This window comes from Mustelus asterias, chromosome 6 (genome assembly GCF_964213995.1).
Source record: "Mustelus asterias chromosome 6, sMusAst1.hap1.1, whole genome shotgun sequence".
NCBI classification, from domain to species: Eukaryota; Metazoa; Chordata; class Chondrichthyes; order Carcharhiniformes; family Triakidae; genus Mustelus; species Mustelus asterias.
In genome coordinates, this window is record NC_135806.1 from 93,304,655 (window position 1) to 93,324,155 (window position 19,501).

Genomic DNA, 19,501 nt, shown 5'->3' on the forward strand with positions numbered 1-19,501 from the left:
AACAAAGCTTTTGCAGTCATTAATAGTGAAATGCAAAGCAAACACTTCAAAGTGTTATATACATCAACTAGGACAGATCTTTAAAGCTCTGTCCTCTGTTCCCAGCAGATGGCAGCTGTTTCTAATTGTGGAGCCTAAGGTTGTAATCTGAGCTCAAAAACATTTCAAACGATTTTGAAAAGGATTTCTCAAACGGGCAAACACTGCTTTGAATTGGCTGGAAGTGATGTAATAATTTCCAAATACACCAAATTACATTTTAATGAATGATGATTCCATTGACTATTCCTACAGATGAAGAATCAGCAGCAGATAATAAATATCTTCCATGTAAATGAATTTGGCTTTTTAACCAGCTATTCCAATTAGTCAGAGGGGCATTTGGGGCAACATTTGATTTTAAACCAACTCTCAACCAATGCTAGATCCAAGCAGAAATAGAAGTGGTCAGATGTCACAAGTGAGTCATAGAGGTTTACAGCATGGAAACAGGCCCTTCGGCCCAACTTGTCCATGCCGCCCTTTTTCTTTTAAAACCCCGAAGCTAATCCCAATTGCCCGCATTTGGCCCATATCCCTCTATACCCATCATAACCATGTAACTATCTAAATGCTTTTTAAAAGATAAAATTGTACCCGCCTCTACTGCTTCCTCTGGCAGCTTGTTCCAGACACTCACCACCCTCTGTGAAAAAACTGCCCCTCTGGACACTTTTGTATCTCTCCCCTCTCACCTTAAACCTATGCCCTCTAGTTTTAGACTCCCCTACCTTTGGGAAAAGATATTGACTATCTACCTTGTCTGTGCCCCTCATTATTTTATAGACCTCTATAAGGTCACCCCTCAGCCTCCTACACTCGAGAAAAAAGTCCCAGTCTATTCAGCCTCTCCTTATAACTCAATCCATCAAGTCCCGGTAGCATTCTAGTAAATCTTTTCTGCACTCTTTCTAGTTTAATAATATCCTTTCTATAATAGGGTGACCAGAATTGCACACAGTATTCCAAGTGTGGCCTTACCAATGTCTTATACAACTTCAACAAGACGTCCCAACTCCTGTATTCAATGTTCTGACTGATGAAACCAAGCATGCCGAATGCCTTCTTCACCACTCTGTCCACCTGTGACTCCACTTTCAAGGAGCTATGAACATGTACCCCTAGATCTCTTTGTTCTGTAACTCTCCCCAACACCCTACCATTAACTGAGTAAGTCCTGCCCTGGTTCAATCTACCAAAATGCATCACCTCGCATTTGTCTAAATTAAACTCCATCTGCCATTCGTCAGCACACTGGCCCAATTGATCAAGATCCCGTTGCAATTGGAGATAACTTTCTTCACTGTCCACTATGCCACCAATCTTGGTGTCATCTGCAAACTTACTAACTATGCCCCCTATATTCACATCCAAATCATTAATATAAATGACAAATAACAGTGGGCCCGGCACTGATCCCTGAGGCACACCACTGGTCACAGGCCTCCAGTTTGAAAAACAACTCTCTACAACCACCCTCTGGCTTCTGTCAAGAAGCCAATTTTGTATCCATTTAGATACCTCACTCTGGATCCCGTGAGATTTAACTTTATGCAACAACCTACCATGCGGTACCTTGTCAAAGGCCTTGCTAAAGTCCATGTAGACAACATCAACTGCACTGCCGTCATCTACCTTCTTGGTTACCCCTTCAAAAAATTCAATCAAATTTGTGAGACATGATTTTCCACTCACAAAGCCATGCTGACTGTTCCTAATCAGTCCTTGCATCTCTAAGTGCCTGTAGATCCTGTCTCTCAAAATACCTTCCAACAATTTACCCACCACAGATGTGAGACTCACTGGTCTGTAGTTCCCAGGCTTTTCCCTGCAGCCCTTTTTAAACAAAGGCACAACATTTGCAACACTCCAATCTTCAGGCACCTCACCCGTGACTATCGATGATTCAAATATCTCGGCTAGGGGACCCGCAATTTCCTCCCTAGCCTCCCACAACGTCCTGGGATATACTTCATCAGGTCCCGGGGATTTATCTACCTTGATGTGCTTTAAGACTTCCAGCACCTGTAATATGTACACTCCTCAAGACATCACTATTTATTTCCCCAAGTTCCCTAACATCCATGCTTTTCTCAACAGTAAATACTGATGAGAAATATTCACTTAGGATCTCACCCATGAAGTGAATTTCAAGTCATGAGTTTTAAGGATGATTTCAACATTGGAGACAAATATGGCTACAAGGAGCTTAAACCAAGAACTTTTACGTGTAGGAAGTTGCATCAATTTGCAATTGTTGATGAATGACCTGGTAATTTTGTGTTAGTACTGGACAAGAGCAAAATTTGGCCAGGACATCAGGAGAAATCCTCAACTATTCCTAAATATCACAGGAACCTCTACATCCTGAGTGGGAAGACAAGGCCTCAGTTTAATGTCTCATCCATCAGATAGTACAACATAAAAATGTCTGTGTTGATATTTGATTTGACTTATTGGCACATGGACTGGAATACAGTGAAAAGTATTGTTTCTTGCACGCTATACTGACAAAACATACCAGGGATACGTAGGGGTAAAGGAAAAGGATAGGGTACAGAATACAGTGTTGCTGTTACAGGTAGGGTGTAAAAAAAGATCAGCTTAATATCTGATAGGGCCATTCAAAAAAGTCTGATGACAGCAGGAAGAAGTTGTTCTTGAATCTGTTGGTACGTGTTTTCAGACTTTTGTATCTTTTCCTCGACGGACGAAGGTGGAAAAGGGGTGCTTGGGTTCCCTAATAATGTGCTCTGGAAATAGTAGTCCTGGAATTAGGCTTAAACTCATGACTTTCTGGCACAAAAAAAGTACAACAGGTAGGATGCAAGGCCCGATGGGGCGGTTTGAGGAGTGGACAAAGTTTAGAAGTATCAAAATTACAAGGGAATTTGAAATTCAGTACAAGAATTTTAAAAGTGATGTACTAAGTGATAGGATGCCAGTGAAGATTGGCAATGATTGAACTGATTGGTCGGAATGAAACCCTTTTTGCTGGAGTACACATAGCAGAGCTCTGGATAAAGCTTGAGTCTGAGAGACTAGTATTTAGGATTACAGCTGTTTGAAAGTGAGGGAGAACAGTGATTGGAGAGGGGAAACAATTAAGGAAGGAGGGATTGCTTTTACACTATTTTTGTTTGGATATACAGAAACCTATCATATTTTCAGATTTTTCAAATCAAGCTTTTTAGACAGCTGCACCAAAATGTTTTTGGTAAATCTTTTTGTTTACCCAATTTGGAATGCACAATCTTCCATTGAGACACAACCCACTAATGCAATTCTAGACAGCACAAGCACAGGTTGATAGAATCAATTCTTCAGAGCTCATTCAAGGTGTTTGCCCTGCTCTGGCACCCTGTTCCTTGGGAACTCCCCCCAAATAACAGTGGCAAGATGTGTAGCTCATCTCAGAATCAAACATGACATTGAGGTTGCTTAGCTATAGTCACTTCAAACAGTATCAACTGGAGGTAGATTAGGACATGATGAATTGACTTCTAATCATCTGTCCCTCCCTGTGAAGAAATACTTTTGCTGCCAATCTCAATGAATATCCAGCCACAATAGGATACTTCACATGTTGTCATTGGATTTGAACTACTACTTGCTAGAGGTAAGCAAACCTACACTGAAGTACAACTTCATTAATATAAAAAAATGGTCTTTACTGGAGTACCTTTTCATATGAAATTGAATCAAACATCTCCTCAATTTCCTCAGCAATTTTGACGGAAGTGGATAGAGGGTGGGATGAATTCATTGAATCCTTTTCCATCACCTTAAAGCGAGTAGTCAAAAAACGATCAGCCTGTAAACAAAAGAAACAAAAAGGAATCAATTGCCTTTCTAATTCGCTATTTTGCATGCCACGATTGTAACTATGGACTAGCCCATCTGAAAAATCAGACTGTATTTCAATAACAACTTATATTTATGTAAGCAGAGGTGTTGATGGGCTTTCTTAACTATAACATCAGCATGGAGGGACTCGGACAGATTGTTGGTGATCTGGACACCTAGAAACTTGAAGGTCTCCACCATTTCTACTTCACCCCATTGATATAGACAGAGGCATATCCTCCACGGCACTTCCTGAAGTTGATGACAATCTCCTTCATTTTGTTGACATTGAGGGAAAGATTATTGTCGTTGCACCAGTTTACCAGATTCCCTCTTTCCTTTACTTCGTCTCATCATTGTTTGAGATCCGACCCACTACGGTGGTGTCATCAACAAACTTGAAAATCGAGTTTGAGGGGATTTGGCCACACAGTCATAGGTGTATATGGAGTATTGTAAGGGGCACCAGTGTTGAGGGTGATCATGGAGGTGTTGTTGCCTATCCTTACTGATTGCGGTCTATGGGTTAGGAAGTTCAGGATCCAGTTGCACAGGGAGGAGCCAAGCTCCAGGCCATGGAGTTTGGAGATGAGTTTCGTAGGAATAGTGGTGTTGAAGGCTGTGCTGTAGTTGATAAATAGGAGTCTGACATAATGTCTTTGTTATCTAGGTGTTCCAGGGTTGGGTGGAAGGTCTGGGAGATGGCATCTGTCGTGAACCTGTTGTGGTGGTAGGCAAACTCTAGTGGATCCAGGCAATCCGGGAGGCCGGAATGGATTTGTGCCATGACTAACCTTTCGAAGCATTTCATAATGATGAACGGCAGAGCCACCGGACGAGTCATTAAGGCACGCTGCCTCACTTTTCTTTGGTACCGGGATGATGGTCATCTTCTTGATGCAGATAGGGACCTCAGATTGTTGTAAAGAGGAGTTGAGGATGTCTGAAAATATCCCCGCCAGCTGGTCTGCACAGGATCTGAGTGTTTGCCCGGGTACCTCATCCAGGCCAGTCGCTTTCTGTGGGTTGACATTCGAGAAGAGTGTTTGGACGTCTGCAATGGTGACCTTGGGGTGGAGGGCTTGCTCTCGCGGACCTCTTGCTCAAAATGGGCATAGAATGTATTGAACTCATCGGGGAGGGGTGCATTGGTGCCGGTGGTTTTACGTGCCTTCATTTATAGCCTGTTATGTCTTGCAGACCTTACCATTGTCGAAGAGTGTCTGTCAAAAATCACAACATCTATCTGATCTAACTTCCTAATTTAATTACCAGAGTGGATATAATTAGCATGTTAACAGCAATTTAGAAGTCATTCTTTCAAAATATTTTATTTGTTTTTTGTACAATTTCATAGAATATTCAAACCGTGATTTATTGTTTTTAATTACTGACTTAGGGAATCTTTTCTAAACATCAACGATGGAAGAAAAATTCTGATTCAAACCAGAGGACTAACTATATCATTAATTCAATGGCCCTTGACTCAGAGCATTTGTCAAATGCTTTTACATTCCAACAAATAAATTGAACCCGGTGGATATTCAAGAGTTCCCAAAATGCAGCGCTGACTTCTGCTCTGAATTTTGAAAGTACTCTCTCCGGCTTCCTTCCTTTCCTCTGCTGAAGAACACGACTAAATAATCTTGATCCACTATTTTCCAGTTGGCAGCTCCATTGTGGTGAAGAAGGCATTTGGCATGCTTGGTTTCATCGGTCAGAACATTGAATACAGGAGTTGGAATGTCTTGTTGAAGTTGTACAACAGTAAGAAGTCTTACAACACCAGGTTAAAGTCCAACAGGTTTATTTGGTAGCAAATACCATAAGCTTTCGGAGCGCTGCCCCTTCGTCAGATGGAGTGGTTATCTGTTGTACAAGACATTGGTGAGGCCACACTTGGAATAATGTGTACAGTTCTGGTCACTCTATTATAGAAAGGATATTATTAAACCAGAAAGAGTGCAAAAAAGATTTACTAGGATGCTACCGGGACTTGATGGATTGAGTTATAAGGGGAGGCTGGATAGACTGGGACTTTTTCCTCTGGAGCATAGGAGGTTGAGGGGTGACCTTATAGAGGTCTATAAAATAATGAGGGGCACAGATCAGCTAGATAGTCAATATCTTTACCCAAAGGTAGGGGAGTCTAAAACTAGAGGGCATAGGTTTAAGGTGAGAGAGGGGAGAGATACAATAATGTCCAGAGGGGCAATTTTTTCACACAGAGGGTGGTGAGTGTCTGGAACAAGCTGCCAGAGGCGGGTACAATTTTGTCTTTTAAAAAACATTTAGATAGTTACATGGGTACGATGGGTATAGAGGGATATGGGCCAAATGCGGGTAATTGGGATTAGCTTAGGGGTTTAAAAAGAAAAGGGCAGTATGGACAAGTTGGGCCGAAGGGCCTGTTTCCATGCTGTAAACCTCTATGACTCTATGAAGCAGTGCTGTTGAGGTTGCCAATGACACCACTGGGCAGGAACACATGCTTCCTTGAGAACTTATCTCAGTGTGAGAGCATATTGTTTGGGGTTACGGAACGTTTCTAGGTTAGGTGTCTGGGTTACAGCAGACTCACAGGTGGATGCACAGAACATTGTAAGCAGTAGTCAGCTACTTAAGCAGTATGCAGTGACAGTTATTTTTGTCAACACAGCTAGCTGCTACTAAGGCTGAGCAATCACCTCTCCTTCTCACAATTACCTGCAAGTAGAATTGGCCCTGGTGGCACACTGATATTAGCACAGTTGTACAGATTGCCTGCTTCCCAACTAGGTGGTAAAGAACTACAGTCCAACAGTTCAAATACACTAACACATTTAAGAGCATTTACTTTCTGCCTGGTGCAAAGAAAACAAATATTGGGATGTGAAGTCTATTCTTTGTCTTAGCTTTGAAGTAGACCACAGTTCCTTAATGAGCTGTAGTTACATGCAAAAATTGAAAATCTTGAAACAACCCCTTCCCCCTTTCATGGCAACAACATACCCCTTACAAACAAGTTAAAGATTTTTTCACTTACCACCTCGAGCTCGGGGAATACTTTTTCCAGTGAAAAATATTCCATAAAGGTGGCAAATCCTTCATTTAACCAAAGGTCATTCCACCATTCCATAGTAACCAGGTTACCAAACCACTGAGGAGAAGAATAAAACAAATTCAGGAAAAGAAAAATCCACAATAAAACATGGTATGAACTCCCCATTAAAGAGATTAAGCAGCTCACTGCTGACAAACTCCGGAGATGTTTGGAAAATCATCACCTAATTCTAATACCAGTCCTTAAGAGAAAGATTACAGTTTATAGGTATTGAGAATTGTGAATTAAAGTTAGTTGAACTAGTTAGGGAATCTCAACTCATTTCAAAATGCTACAAGGATCTCTTTCATCATTGAATCCATTAGCCAACATCACTAGAGGTGTTGAACAGTTAGACATCTTGTCAAAGATAGTTAACAAATACAGCACAAATCAGCATGAGAAATACAGTAATGATTATTCTGTACATGTGGGCATGGCACAAATGTCTGCAGAAAACAGTCTCTGCAAAAAATAGGTCATTGGTGTCATGAACAAATTTATTTACAAGCCGCTGCATGAGGTGGTGTCAAAAACTCCAGGCAACAGGCTGTTTTCTGTGGTCAGAATATAAAGAAAATAAAAAGGAAATCCCTGGTACAGAGGAGATGGGTTCTAACAAAGGACTGACACACACAGCTCTTGGCCTGAAGATGCAAGGTTAAAAATGCAGGAGATCAGGTTTTACAATTTGAAGTAGAATGAATATTACATTATTTATACTTAATGGAACATTTTTCCCCTTAAAAACTGAACCATGACTCATTTCACGTGAAAGAGGAAATGTTCAAGACACTGCTAATTCCCTCTGATCTGCAGCGTTTCCAGTACTTAAATGTCAGTGGCTAAAAGCAGCTTTTGATGTAGAAATTTTCCACTTACTGAACAGGGGAGCAATTGCTGTGGAGAGATCAAAAGACTCCCAATAGCCAGTTAGCTACGTTACAGCACGGTTTGAAATTATGATAAAATATATGCTCTCTACCGCCACTCCAATACACCCTCAGTATTGTTATCCATAAAGCAAAGTAAACCAGTTTATCAGCATAGATTGTGCTCAGTAAAAAGGTTTGTGTAATGTATTCACACTAGCCATCAGGGCAGGTTTTCAGAATATTTCACCTTCTATTTTTCTCCCAATTTACACCTTTGACCAATCTTTTCTGCAGGTATTTTCTGTTCTGATGGTCTTTTGACATCCCAAAAGAATCATCACTTTTAGAGGAGCCTTGCGAATTTGACCGATTTCTCCCCTACCCCCTCAACAAACATTACAGAAACATTATCTGGTCAGTGTCACACTATTGCTTTATGGGAGCTTGCTGTGCGCACATTTGTCTAACATGTTTTCTACAATACAACAGATTACACTTCAAAAGCTTATCATTTAATAAAGATGTCCAGTGATTGTGAATACATTGTATAAATACAGATTTTTTTTTCCATTAGCAATGACAAGTGAAGCAGGTACGATAGCGGCATTTAAGGGGCAACTAGATGAATACATGAATAGGCTGGGAATGGAAGGATATGGACTCCCTAAGTGCATACGGTTTTAGTTTAGGCAGGCATCATGATTGGCGCAGGGTTGGAGGGTCGAAGGGCCTGTTCCTGTGCTGTATTTTCTTTGATCTTTATTTATTAATCACAAGTAGGCTTACATTAACCATTGCAATGAAATTCCCCAGTTGCCACACTCCGGCGCTTGTTCGGGTACACTGAGGGAGAATTTAGCATGGCCAATGCACCTAACTTGCACATCTTTGGACTATGGGAGGAAATCGGAGCACCCGGAGGAAACCCACGCAGACACAGGGAGAACGTGCAGACCCCACACAGACAGTGGCCCGGCGCTAGAATTGAACCTGGGGCCTGGCAGTGCTAACTGTGCCACCGTGCTGCCCCACTGTGGAAGGGGATTCCTAACCAGTTTTATAGGCAGAATGCAGTCTTTCAGAGGACAAGAAATTAGTAAGGAGTTAAATGATTCTTAAGACAGCTAACAAATATGTGAATGCGGGAAAACAAGTAGTTATGATTTCAAAACATATATACTGATATTTTAACGTATTTCAAATGCATTGTTCACTTTGGTCAAGTTAAGTTACTAAAATACATGGTGGTAAATGTCATTAATTTAAAGCCAAAGGTCTGGGAACTGGTTAGTCAGCAGCAGTCTTATCGGGAGGATCCCATAAGGAAATGTATCTTGCAACTTCCATAGTGGGGTGGCATGGTGGCACAGTGGTTAGCTCTGCTGCCTCACAGTGCCAGAGACCCAGGTTCAATTCCAGCATCGGGTCACTGTCCGTGCGGAGTTTGCACGTTCTACCTGTATCTGCGTGGGTTTCCTCAGGGTGCTCCGGTTTCCTTCCACAGTCCAAAGATGTGCAGGTTAGATGCATTGGCCATGCTAAAGTCTTGTTCCATGTTTTATGTTTAATAAACTTTGTTACGTCTTTGCACCGAGATATTTGCCTTGCGAGTTATCATATGGTTGGCTGAGGTACTTGACAGAGATTTGTATTGATTAATGTATTGATTGCACTGTTAAATGAAATTGATTTTAAGCTAATGAAAGGCAGAATTATTGATTAGAAAAAAAAACTAGAATTGATCTGTATTTGACTATGTACTTCAGTGCCCGAATTAGGTCAGCGTTCCAGTAGGTTAGTGCAAGACTTCAAATAAAGCTTGTTGGCTCCAGGGAGCCACATACTGAACATCCGCAGGAAATAAGCAAGCATGTAATCTGCTAGACAATGAGGCTTCCTGGCAGTTTGAGATGTGAGAACGTATGTTGCAGCTTTAATAAATAGAGGCATTCACTGCCCAGACACAAGAATAGATATGCCCCTGGATGCTGGAACATATGTCTATTCAACTTGGCAAAGAGCTGGTGGGAAAGTCTACTTTGACCTTACAGTAGTGTCTGCCACTACCGGGCGACAGGGATGTAGTTAGTGCCAAGAGGGGAGATTACATTCGGATTTAGAAGGATGAATAAAATATCACCATGCTATTAAGTATCATATGGTTGGCTGAGGTACTTGACAGAGATTTGTATTGATGTATCACTGTTAAATGAAATTGATTTTACGCCAATGAAAGGTGGAATTATTGATTAGAAAAAAAGTATAATTGATCTGTATTTGACTATGTACTTCAGATCTTTTGGAGAGGTTCTGTCACCCTGTTCCAGAGCCATTTAACCCTTTGTGAGGCTCCGGTTGGCTGTACATTTGTATTGTCTCATTCTATGTTTTATGTTTAACAAATTTTGTTACGTCTTTGCATAGAGATATTTGCCTTGTGACTTTTGTATTGTCTTAGTGTAAGATACAATTGGCCACCTTTTAAAATTTCCCCACAATATTCACTAACCTGCTGCACCAAATAAGCTGATAATTATCTCATACTTAGCTCGGTACAAAAGCAAATCATTTATATAAGATGTTAAATGACCCTATTCTGCGTGTGAAAAAGGCATGACTAGGCACAAGCAAGAATGTAAAATGTTAATAATAGTGCTGCAAAACTAAAATACAAAATGAAAAGTAACAAGATTCCTTTCACTGAATTAATGGCCAAGCTCCCAAGTGCCTGAATTAGATCAGCACTCCAGTAGGTTAGTGCAAGACTTCAAATAAAGCTTGTAGGCTCCAGGGAGCCACACGCTGAACATCCGCAGGAAATAAGCAAGCATGTAATCTGCTAGACAATGAGGCTTCCTGGCAGTTTGAGACGTGAGTTGTTTACATCAGAACCTAATTAATGTCACAAAGCACAGTCCTTTCATTTTTAAGTTGTGATTCAATTTGCCAATAACTATTCCTATCTAATGAAACAGACAGTATTTTGTTAACGAGGAGAATTATTCCTGTTGTGTATTACAGCTCGAGTCCGAACATTTAAAGCAACATAACACACAGAAACTGAAGTCAAATGTTAGGTAATCCTTGCCCAAATTCTTGCTGCCTGTGCAATAATGCTCCAGAAACAAGCATGACCAGACAAAACAAACTAATGCCCAATATCCAACAGCAGAATAGGATTACTGAGATGCTAAAAACATACTGTTGTTAATGTGGCTGATCATCCCCAAAAACCAAAATCTGAAATCGCTGAAGTTCATACTTTTATTAAGAAAGACTGCAGTTACCTTGTACATCATGTCTCTTTTGTTACTTTTATGAAATCCCTCATACTCTCGCCATTTTTGTAATTTCCTTCAGCTCTACAATCCCTCACCCCCAAATGATTAGTTGCTCCTCCGACTGGCCTTTGGTGCATTAAGCCCATTCCCCCCCCCCCCCTTCCGCTTCCCCCAAAAGATGGGTCCATATTTTCAGCTGCCTAGGTCTCATGCTGAAATCCCTGCCAAAATTCTATTAGCTCTCCGTCTCCATGTCCTCTTTCAAGACTCGACCTGAAACTTCTTTTTAATGGAAGATCCTTCTGGCCGCCCTTCATAATATCCCTTTATCAGCATCCATTTATTCCTGATTACCCTAGGAAGCTCTTCTACATTAAAGGCATTATATCTATGCCAATTATTCCAAATTCAAAGATACTGCTGATTTGAATTATTATTGTCACATGTATTAGTATATAGTGAAAAGTGTTGTTTCTTAAGCGCTTTACAAAGTATGCCGTACATAGGGAAGGAAAGGAGAGTGCAGAATGTAGTGCATCATACAAACATGAGCCTAAGTTGGAAATCTGATTATCTGTGCTCTTCCATTATCTAGCGTGGAAAGGCATCTCTCCATTATGGGAATTCAAAAGAACATATTTTGCCTTCATCATACTCTCGATTTTAAATAGAAATATGTTTCGCTTCACACCAATCAATGCAAGAAATGTCCAAGGTGCTGATGAATATGTAAAATACCAAACATGTAATACAAACAAAAACCATGGTATCATTGCCGCTCATTACAAATATTTGTTTTCCTACATAGTGTGGAAAGTCACCTGGGCCATTCCTGGCCTAGATTCAGCATTGACTATTGGCATCTTCTGTAGGTCACTTGCCTCATTAATACTTCCAATTATGCTATAACCCCTCCGCATAGGCCTCACATTTTGGAGGGGGGAAAATCATACCATCCCATTGGATTGCTGCACAAGTCCCAGAGATCAAATGGTGGCATTTTAATCCTCCATGCCCTCTTTCCTGCCACACCCTACCTCCAAAATAGTCTTCGCCAATCAGGTCCTTCAAATCAAGATACTAGAACCCAAATTAATATGGGTATGATTCCGATCAGTCCATTTCTTTTCTGTCGTTAGCAAGTATTTACTCATGTCCTAGCAAAGAACAGCCCCTGGTGTAAAATCAGGGTGACAAAATTTCACAAGTTCATAAAGATACAAGAGTAGAATTAGGCCATTCGATCATGGCTGGTATGCTACTCATCCCCATTTTCCTGACTTCTCCCCATAACCAATTAAAAATCTGTAACTCCTCCTTAAAATTTACTCACTGTCCCAGCATCCATTGCACTTTGGGGTAGTGAATTCCACAGATTCACAACCCTTCGTGAGAAGTAGGTTCTCCTCAACTCTGTTTTAAATTTGCTACCCTTTATCCGAAGACTATGACCTCTCATCCTAGAATGCCCCACAAGAGGAAGCATCTGCTCCACGTCCACTTTATCCATACCTTTTATCATCTTGTATATCTAAATTTGATCTCCCCTCATTCTTCTAAATTCCAGAGAATATAGATCTAAACTGTTCAGTCTGTCTTCATACAACAAACCCCTCATCTCTGGAATCAATCTAGTGAACCTCCTCTGACTGCCTCCAATGCCACTACATCTTTCTTCAAATAAGGGGACCAAACCTGTGCACAATACTCCAGGTGCGACCTCATCAATGCCTTGTATAGTTGCAACAATACTTCCTTACCTTCATATTTTATTCCTTTAGCTATAAATACCAACATTCCATTTGCTTTATTGTCTGCTGTACCTTCATGCTAGTTTTGTGTGACTCATGAACGAGGACACCCATATCCCTCTGCACCCCAAAGTCTCTCCCCATTTAAATAATAAGTCGCCTTCCCAATTCTCCAACTATAATACATGACCTCACACTTATCCACGTTAAACTCCATCTGCCACATTTTGGCCCACTCTCCTAACCTATCTATATCCATTTGTAAGGTTATTTCCTCATTGCAACTTACTGTCCCGTCTGTTTTTGTGTCATTTGCAAATTTGGCTATAGAGCCTTCTATCCCTGTATCCAAGTCGTTAATATAGATTGCAAATAGCTGGGGCCCAAGGACTGAACCCAGTGGCATCCCACTAGTTACTGTTTGCCATCCAGAAAAAAAGCCATTTACTCTGACTCTGTCTTCTGTCCATCAGCCAGTCACCTATCCAAACTAACAAATTACCCCTAATCCCATGTGATCTAACCTTGTGAATTAACATTGACAATTCTTTTTTGTGCAGCGATCAACGAATTTTAGATAGGAAAAAACTGCAGCATCCATTTCACTGTAACTTCATTGCAGCGTTAATGTAAGCCTTACTTGTGACTAATAAATAAACTATTTTTACTTCAGTCAAACACCATCAGGTGGTGAACATAATGAAAGTTAGCTCACTTTGTAGACCCTATTTCAGCAACAAAAGATGGGGAAAATCAAAAGATTGCACTGGTAATGCATTTTCTGCAAGCAAAATAATTGAGAGTTTACAAGGTGCAGGGCATGAGTCCTCAGTCAGCCTCAAGATGCAAATCATAACAAGCACTGTACACAGAAGCTAGCACCACCAGAATGTGACAATTTCAGACTACAGAAATATTTACAAAAACAAATTACTGAAATAGCAATGATCATACATTATATTGCCCGCTTAAAACTTTTACTTCAAAATATATTGAAGCTTGACTAAAATACCTGATGAGCCAATTCGTGAGCTATCACTATGCTAATTGTCTGTTTGTCCAGTATTGATGCAGTCTCTTCCTTGTAAAGGAGGGTTATTTCTCTGAAAGTGATTAGGCCCCAATTTTCCATGGCTCCTGCTTCAAAATCAGGGATAGCCACCAAATCTAGGAAAGGGAAAAAAAAACTTGAATGCAAAGGAATTCCAAATGTGAATATATTGCAGACACACAAACAATTACTAAATTAATGTCATGCTTTCCAAAATATAGTGTGCTAATCCCTATCTAATGAACAGAGCACATCATAAATGTTATACCACGAAGTGATTTTGCTTTTTGACAAAACCAAAATGCTATACGGGTGATGGAAATCTGGAAAAAAATCCAGAAAACACTGAAAATACTCAGTAGATCAGGCAGGATCTGTGGGGAAAGATCAGCGTCGATGTTTCAGGTCAATGATCTTTCATCGGATTATATTTATATCTACAAGACCATTAGGTCAAGCAGCTTCTATAGGTGAAAGTTTGCAAATACTTTCCTCAGTTTGGCATTTAAGTTTGCTGATGACCCTAATGTAATCCACAGGGACAGTGGCACAATTTAGGCGGGTAAAGTATCAAGGACTATCAAAGGAAGGAAAAACAGGTTGAGTTACAGATGAGCCATGATCTCTAAATGAACGGCAGAACAAACCTGATGGGTTTGTTTCTGTTCCTATGTTCAATACTACACCGTATCTTTTTGTAGTGAAATATAATTTTTAAATCCTACGTTGCACATGAAGTGGAAAAACCTGCTTTCTTCATATCATTCTGTTTAGTCATGTTTATTTAAGCAAAGAATAAAAATCTGATCAAAGTGACAAAAGACTAATATTTTGTACTGCTGTAGAGCTTTCAAGTTATGTGTAGGTTAGCTCTGAGAGAATAAATAAACAAACAAACAATAAATTTAAACCCAACGTCCAAAGTGGGCGATTTCCCTCAAGCTATCAGAGTAAGTTTACCAGTTCGAATGCTCAACAACAGGTAGTATTTTGCCCCCTCAACTGCAAAAAAAAAATCAAACTGTTCCACTGAGACAGTGATTGAGAAACTAATTTCAATTCAGATCCTTTCACGGCACGGTGGCACAGTGATGCCTCACAGTGCTAGGGACCCAGGTTCAATTCTGGCCTTGGGTGACTGTCTACGTGGAGTTTGCATGTTCTCCCAGTGTCTGCATGTGTTTCATCTGGGTGCTCCGGTTTCTTCCCACAGTCCAAACCCATGTGGGTTAGGTGGATTGACCATGCTAAATTGACCTTTAGGGGGATTAGCATGATAAATACATGGAGTTACAGGGATGGGACCTGGGTGGGATTGCTCTCAGTGCAGGCTTGATGGACCAAACGGCACTGTAGGGATTCTATGATTCGAACATCAGTGAAGAGTTCCATCCTACTGGTATGTACTGACTTCATGCTATGCTCTGGGAGATGAAAGGAAAATGATCTGACTCACTGTACCATCCATTCCCTAGGCACTCATCTCTATTTAGTATCAGTACAAACTTAATGGAATTCTGCTCAGTCTTGGTGACATTCTGAAACAGCTGGATCTAGAATTGTCAGTCTATTTGAAACGCTCTGCAATAAAGAAGCAGCTTTCACGGCTCAGATGAGGTTGCAGTTTCTCAATTACAGAGTCTACTGAAGTAAAACTGAAGAGTGTTCATTTAAAAGTTACGGTTGACATTCTGCAAAGCAATTTCTAACATGCACAATTAATCTTGAACTCTGAATGCCATCATATTTAACAGCACGAGAAAAGAATTGATGCTTGTTCTCTTTGGCAGTATAAAACGATCAGCTGAGATGAAAGTTACATGGTGTGATAACAGCGTTAGGCCATGCAGTAATGCCTCCAAGGGCATACCTCCACACAGAAGGCAAGGGAATATGGAAGGTGGCCATGACTCCCTCACAAATCCAAATGGTGTTACTTCAGCAAAATCAAAACATTTCAGGGTGTTAATTTTGCTCAGTTTTGTTCTGTAAATCACATCCAACTGTTCCTTCAGGGCTGAAGACTTTCCTCAATATGCTGAAGATACTTAGGAGTAGGGCATATCCTAAGCATGAAGGTTCTACATGCATTCACAGGCCATTAGATAGGCAGCAAGCTAAAACCTGAATGAGATCATATGCATGATCCCATTTTAAATGTTTCAGTGTTAGGAAATGCCAAAATGTAATGTGGAGGTACACCATATGACAATCAAATACTTTGCCAAGTATCATTATACAGTATAGATATTATCAATCTCAGTAATGTATAGACTGCAGCAGCTTGTCCAGGCTTTATTAAAAGGTGTCTTTATTCTACCTTACCTAGTTTATTTAAGGGATAGGATATATTGAAGAAGTCCTCATAAAACTTCAGAAGCTTCACTGCTGATTCTAACGCATAATGCATTTGATCCATCTTGTCAGGAACAGCATACACGGATACCTAGTCACATTCAAGGGAACAAAATCAGAAATACTAAAACAGAGTTACATCACTAGAAAACCACTTGAATGGGCTGAGCCTACAGAACATTAGCCTTTTAAAGATGACCTCATCTCCACGGTGAGGACATCCTTGGTTGTGTAGTGGGGCAGTACTGTGCTAAGTTGGAGGGGCAAATGACAGAAGGAGCAATGCTGACCATTGATGAATCAATGTGAGCAATGAGCAACAGCACTGATCTTGTGCATGCAACGTTAGAATCCAGTACATCTCTTACTCTTTTATCCAAAAGTCTGGGAAAGCCTATAATTAGTGCATCAGAGGAAAACTCTGTACTTTTACCAGATCCTGTTCACTGTGGTGTTGGGACAACTGGGTAATCAGAATGAAGAGGAGGATGAATGACTATCCATATCCTTCGGTGGTAGAGCCTAACACGTGTGTACAAGACTCGGCCAAAAGTGCTGAGTAGATAGCTCTACTTGGCTTTCTCCCGAGGTCTCCATCTTCATATATATCAGTGTCCAGCTAATTTGGCTCACTTGACATGAAATTAAGCAGCTGAGAGCACTAGGTGCTGCAAAGACTCTACTGCCAGGATGGTTTCAGGGCTCAATGAAGATCCATGCACAAAAGCTAGCTGCTCTCTGAGCCAAGCTGCTCTAAAGAATCATGGCATTTGTGAAAGTTTAAGGTTATCAGACATGTCGCATCAACAAAAGAGAGAGAAATCTAACTTGGCCAATTCCCATCCCACCAGTCTTCCTTCAATTGTCAGTAAACTGATGCAAGGAGTAATCAACAGTGCCATCAACCAACATCTATTCACAAAACAATCCATTTAATAATGTTCAGTTCTGGTTCCACTCAAGCCTAACATTCTGGCCTATAACTCCAGGCCATTACGGCAGGAGTTTCTGAGAGAAGTGTCTTACTCGGCTAATGTTCTGAGGACCCAGGTTCAAATCCCACCACGGCAGATGGTGGAATTTGAATTCAATTTAAAAATCTGAAATTAAGAATCTACTGATGATCATGAAAGCATTGTTGATTGTCAGAAAAACCCATCTGGTTTACTAATGTCCTTTAGGGAAGGAAATCTGCCGACCTTACCTGGTCTGGTCTACATGTGACTCCAGTCACAGCAATGTGGTTGACTCTCAACTGCCCTCGGGCAATAAATGCTGGCCAGCCAGCGACGCCCGTGTCCCATGAATGATTTTTAAAAAATCATAGCATACTAGAATTTCAAATTCAGTTTGAGGGCAAGAAACTGGAGCTCAACATTCGCATTATGGAGTTAAACGAACGAAATATCATAGGCATGAGGACAGATTGGTCCTAGTGGAGTGGGCAGGAAGACTAAAAACAGGACAGTTGATGAAAGAGGCAGATATTTAAGGAGATATCCAAGTCTTCCCAACTAAAATATATTCCAGAGAGGAGGAAAGGTGGTGAGAGGGACGGAGACGGGGTAAATTACGAAAGAAAACTAGCGTAAAATATAAAAACAAACAGCAAAAGCTTGCATAAGTACAAAAAGGGGAAGAAAATAACTTAAGTGAATGATGGTCCCTTGGAAGATGAGTCTAGGGATTTAATAGTAGGAAATGCAGAAATGGTTGAGACAACAAATCAATATTTTGCCTCAGTTTTCATGGTGGAGGACACGAGTACCATCCCAGTAATAAGAGGTAATGCAGAGGTTATAAAAAGGAAGAAACTTAGAACCATCATGACCACTAGATAAATGTACTGAGCAAACTATGGGATTAAAGGCAGGCAAGTCCCCAGGGCCTGATCGCCTACGTCCTAGGATCTTGATCCATTAGTTACAATATTCCAAAATTCCCTGGATGTGGGAAAGGTTCCGGTGGATTGGAAAAATGCTAATGTAACTCCCTTATTCAAAAAGGGAGGGAGGAAATTATATGCCAATTAGTTTAACATCTGTCATTGGGAAATTATTATAATCCATTATTAAGGAAGTAATAACAGGACATTTACAAAGTCAAAATGCAATCCATCAGAGACAGCACGGTCTTATGAAGAGTAAATCATATTTGACTAATTTGCTTCAGTCCTTCGAAGATGTAACTAGCAAGGTGGATAATGGGGATCCTGTTGATGTGGTATAACTGGACTTTCAAGGCGGCATTTGACAAGATGACACACAAATGGTTAATACATAAAGGTGAGTTCACATGGGATCAGGCTCGAAGGACTAAATTACCTACTCCTATCCTACTTCTTATGTCCCTATGAACTCTACCATCAGCTCAGTTGGCTGGACAGCCGGTTCGTGATGCAGAGCGACGCCAACAGCATTCCTGTCCTGGCTGAGGTTATTCATGAAGGCCCTGCCTTCTCAACCTTGCCCCTGCCTGAGGTGTGGTGATCCTCGGGTTAAATCACCACCAGTCAGCTCTCTTCCTCTCAAAGAGCAGCCTATGTTCATCTGGCGACTTCACATTTTTACCATCAGGAAAGCAAGCTTAGAAATATTGTTGGAACAACATTACTTCAATGTCATGGTATCTTCTTGATTTGAACTAGATTGGCTATTCATCATAATTGCTGGTCAAAGTCCTGAAATTCCTACCAACCATTGTGGGATTACCATTAGCACACAAATGGCAGCAATTCAAGGAGAAGGCCCACCACCACCACCTTGGAGGAATGTGGATAAATATAGCCTTTCCTCTACCTAAAAAGTAATAGGGACCACAAAAAAAAGTTAGTAAGGACTTACCAGAGTTCCACTTGCAGTCTCTTGGCTGACATTCTTCAAGTCAGCAACAATAAATGCCACCAAATAAGTGCTCATTTTTACACTTTTTGCAAACGTGTCTTGAAATAGTCCATTGGCAACTGGAGTTGTGACATCCTACAACAGATTTCAGACATGAGATTAAACACTGCAGATGTTTTCAGTGGTCAATCATATTTTGCAGTTTTAAAGAAATTTCAGCTTGCCTAAAGGATTTACTGTGTGTTAAAATTGCAATTATCTAGCCCTGTACCTAAATTACCAATCAGTTGGAGAAGCAAGTTGAAATCTACACTGGAGCTGTGCAGAGGAGATGCAGCATCTTTTCACAACTGCCTGCAGAAACATGCCGCAGCTCAA

At 40.7% G+C, this 19,501-nt stretch overlaps 1 protein-coding gene across 1 annotated transcript in view; it reads right to left on the reverse strand.

Annotated features, from left to right (window-relative positions):
- Positions 1–19,501, reverse strand: part of lnpep (leucyl/cystinyl aminopeptidase) — a 98,546-nt gene that overhangs the window by 34,735 nt on the left and 44,310 nt on the right. Inside the window, exons 4-8 of the mRNA XM_078214758.1 lie at positions 19,124–19,258; positions 16,251–16,371; positions 13,887–14,041; positions 6,911–7,024; positions 3,722–3,853 (exon numbers count right to left, since the gene is read on the reverse strand). Of these exons, the coding sequence (XP_078070884.1) occupies positions 3,722–3,853; positions 6,911–7,024; positions 13,887–14,041; positions 16,251–16,371; positions 19,124–19,258 (657 nt within the window). The remainder of the gene's footprint in view (positions 1–3,721; positions 3,854–6,910; positions 7,025–13,886; positions 14,042–16,250; positions 16,372–19,123; positions 19,259–19,501) is intronic.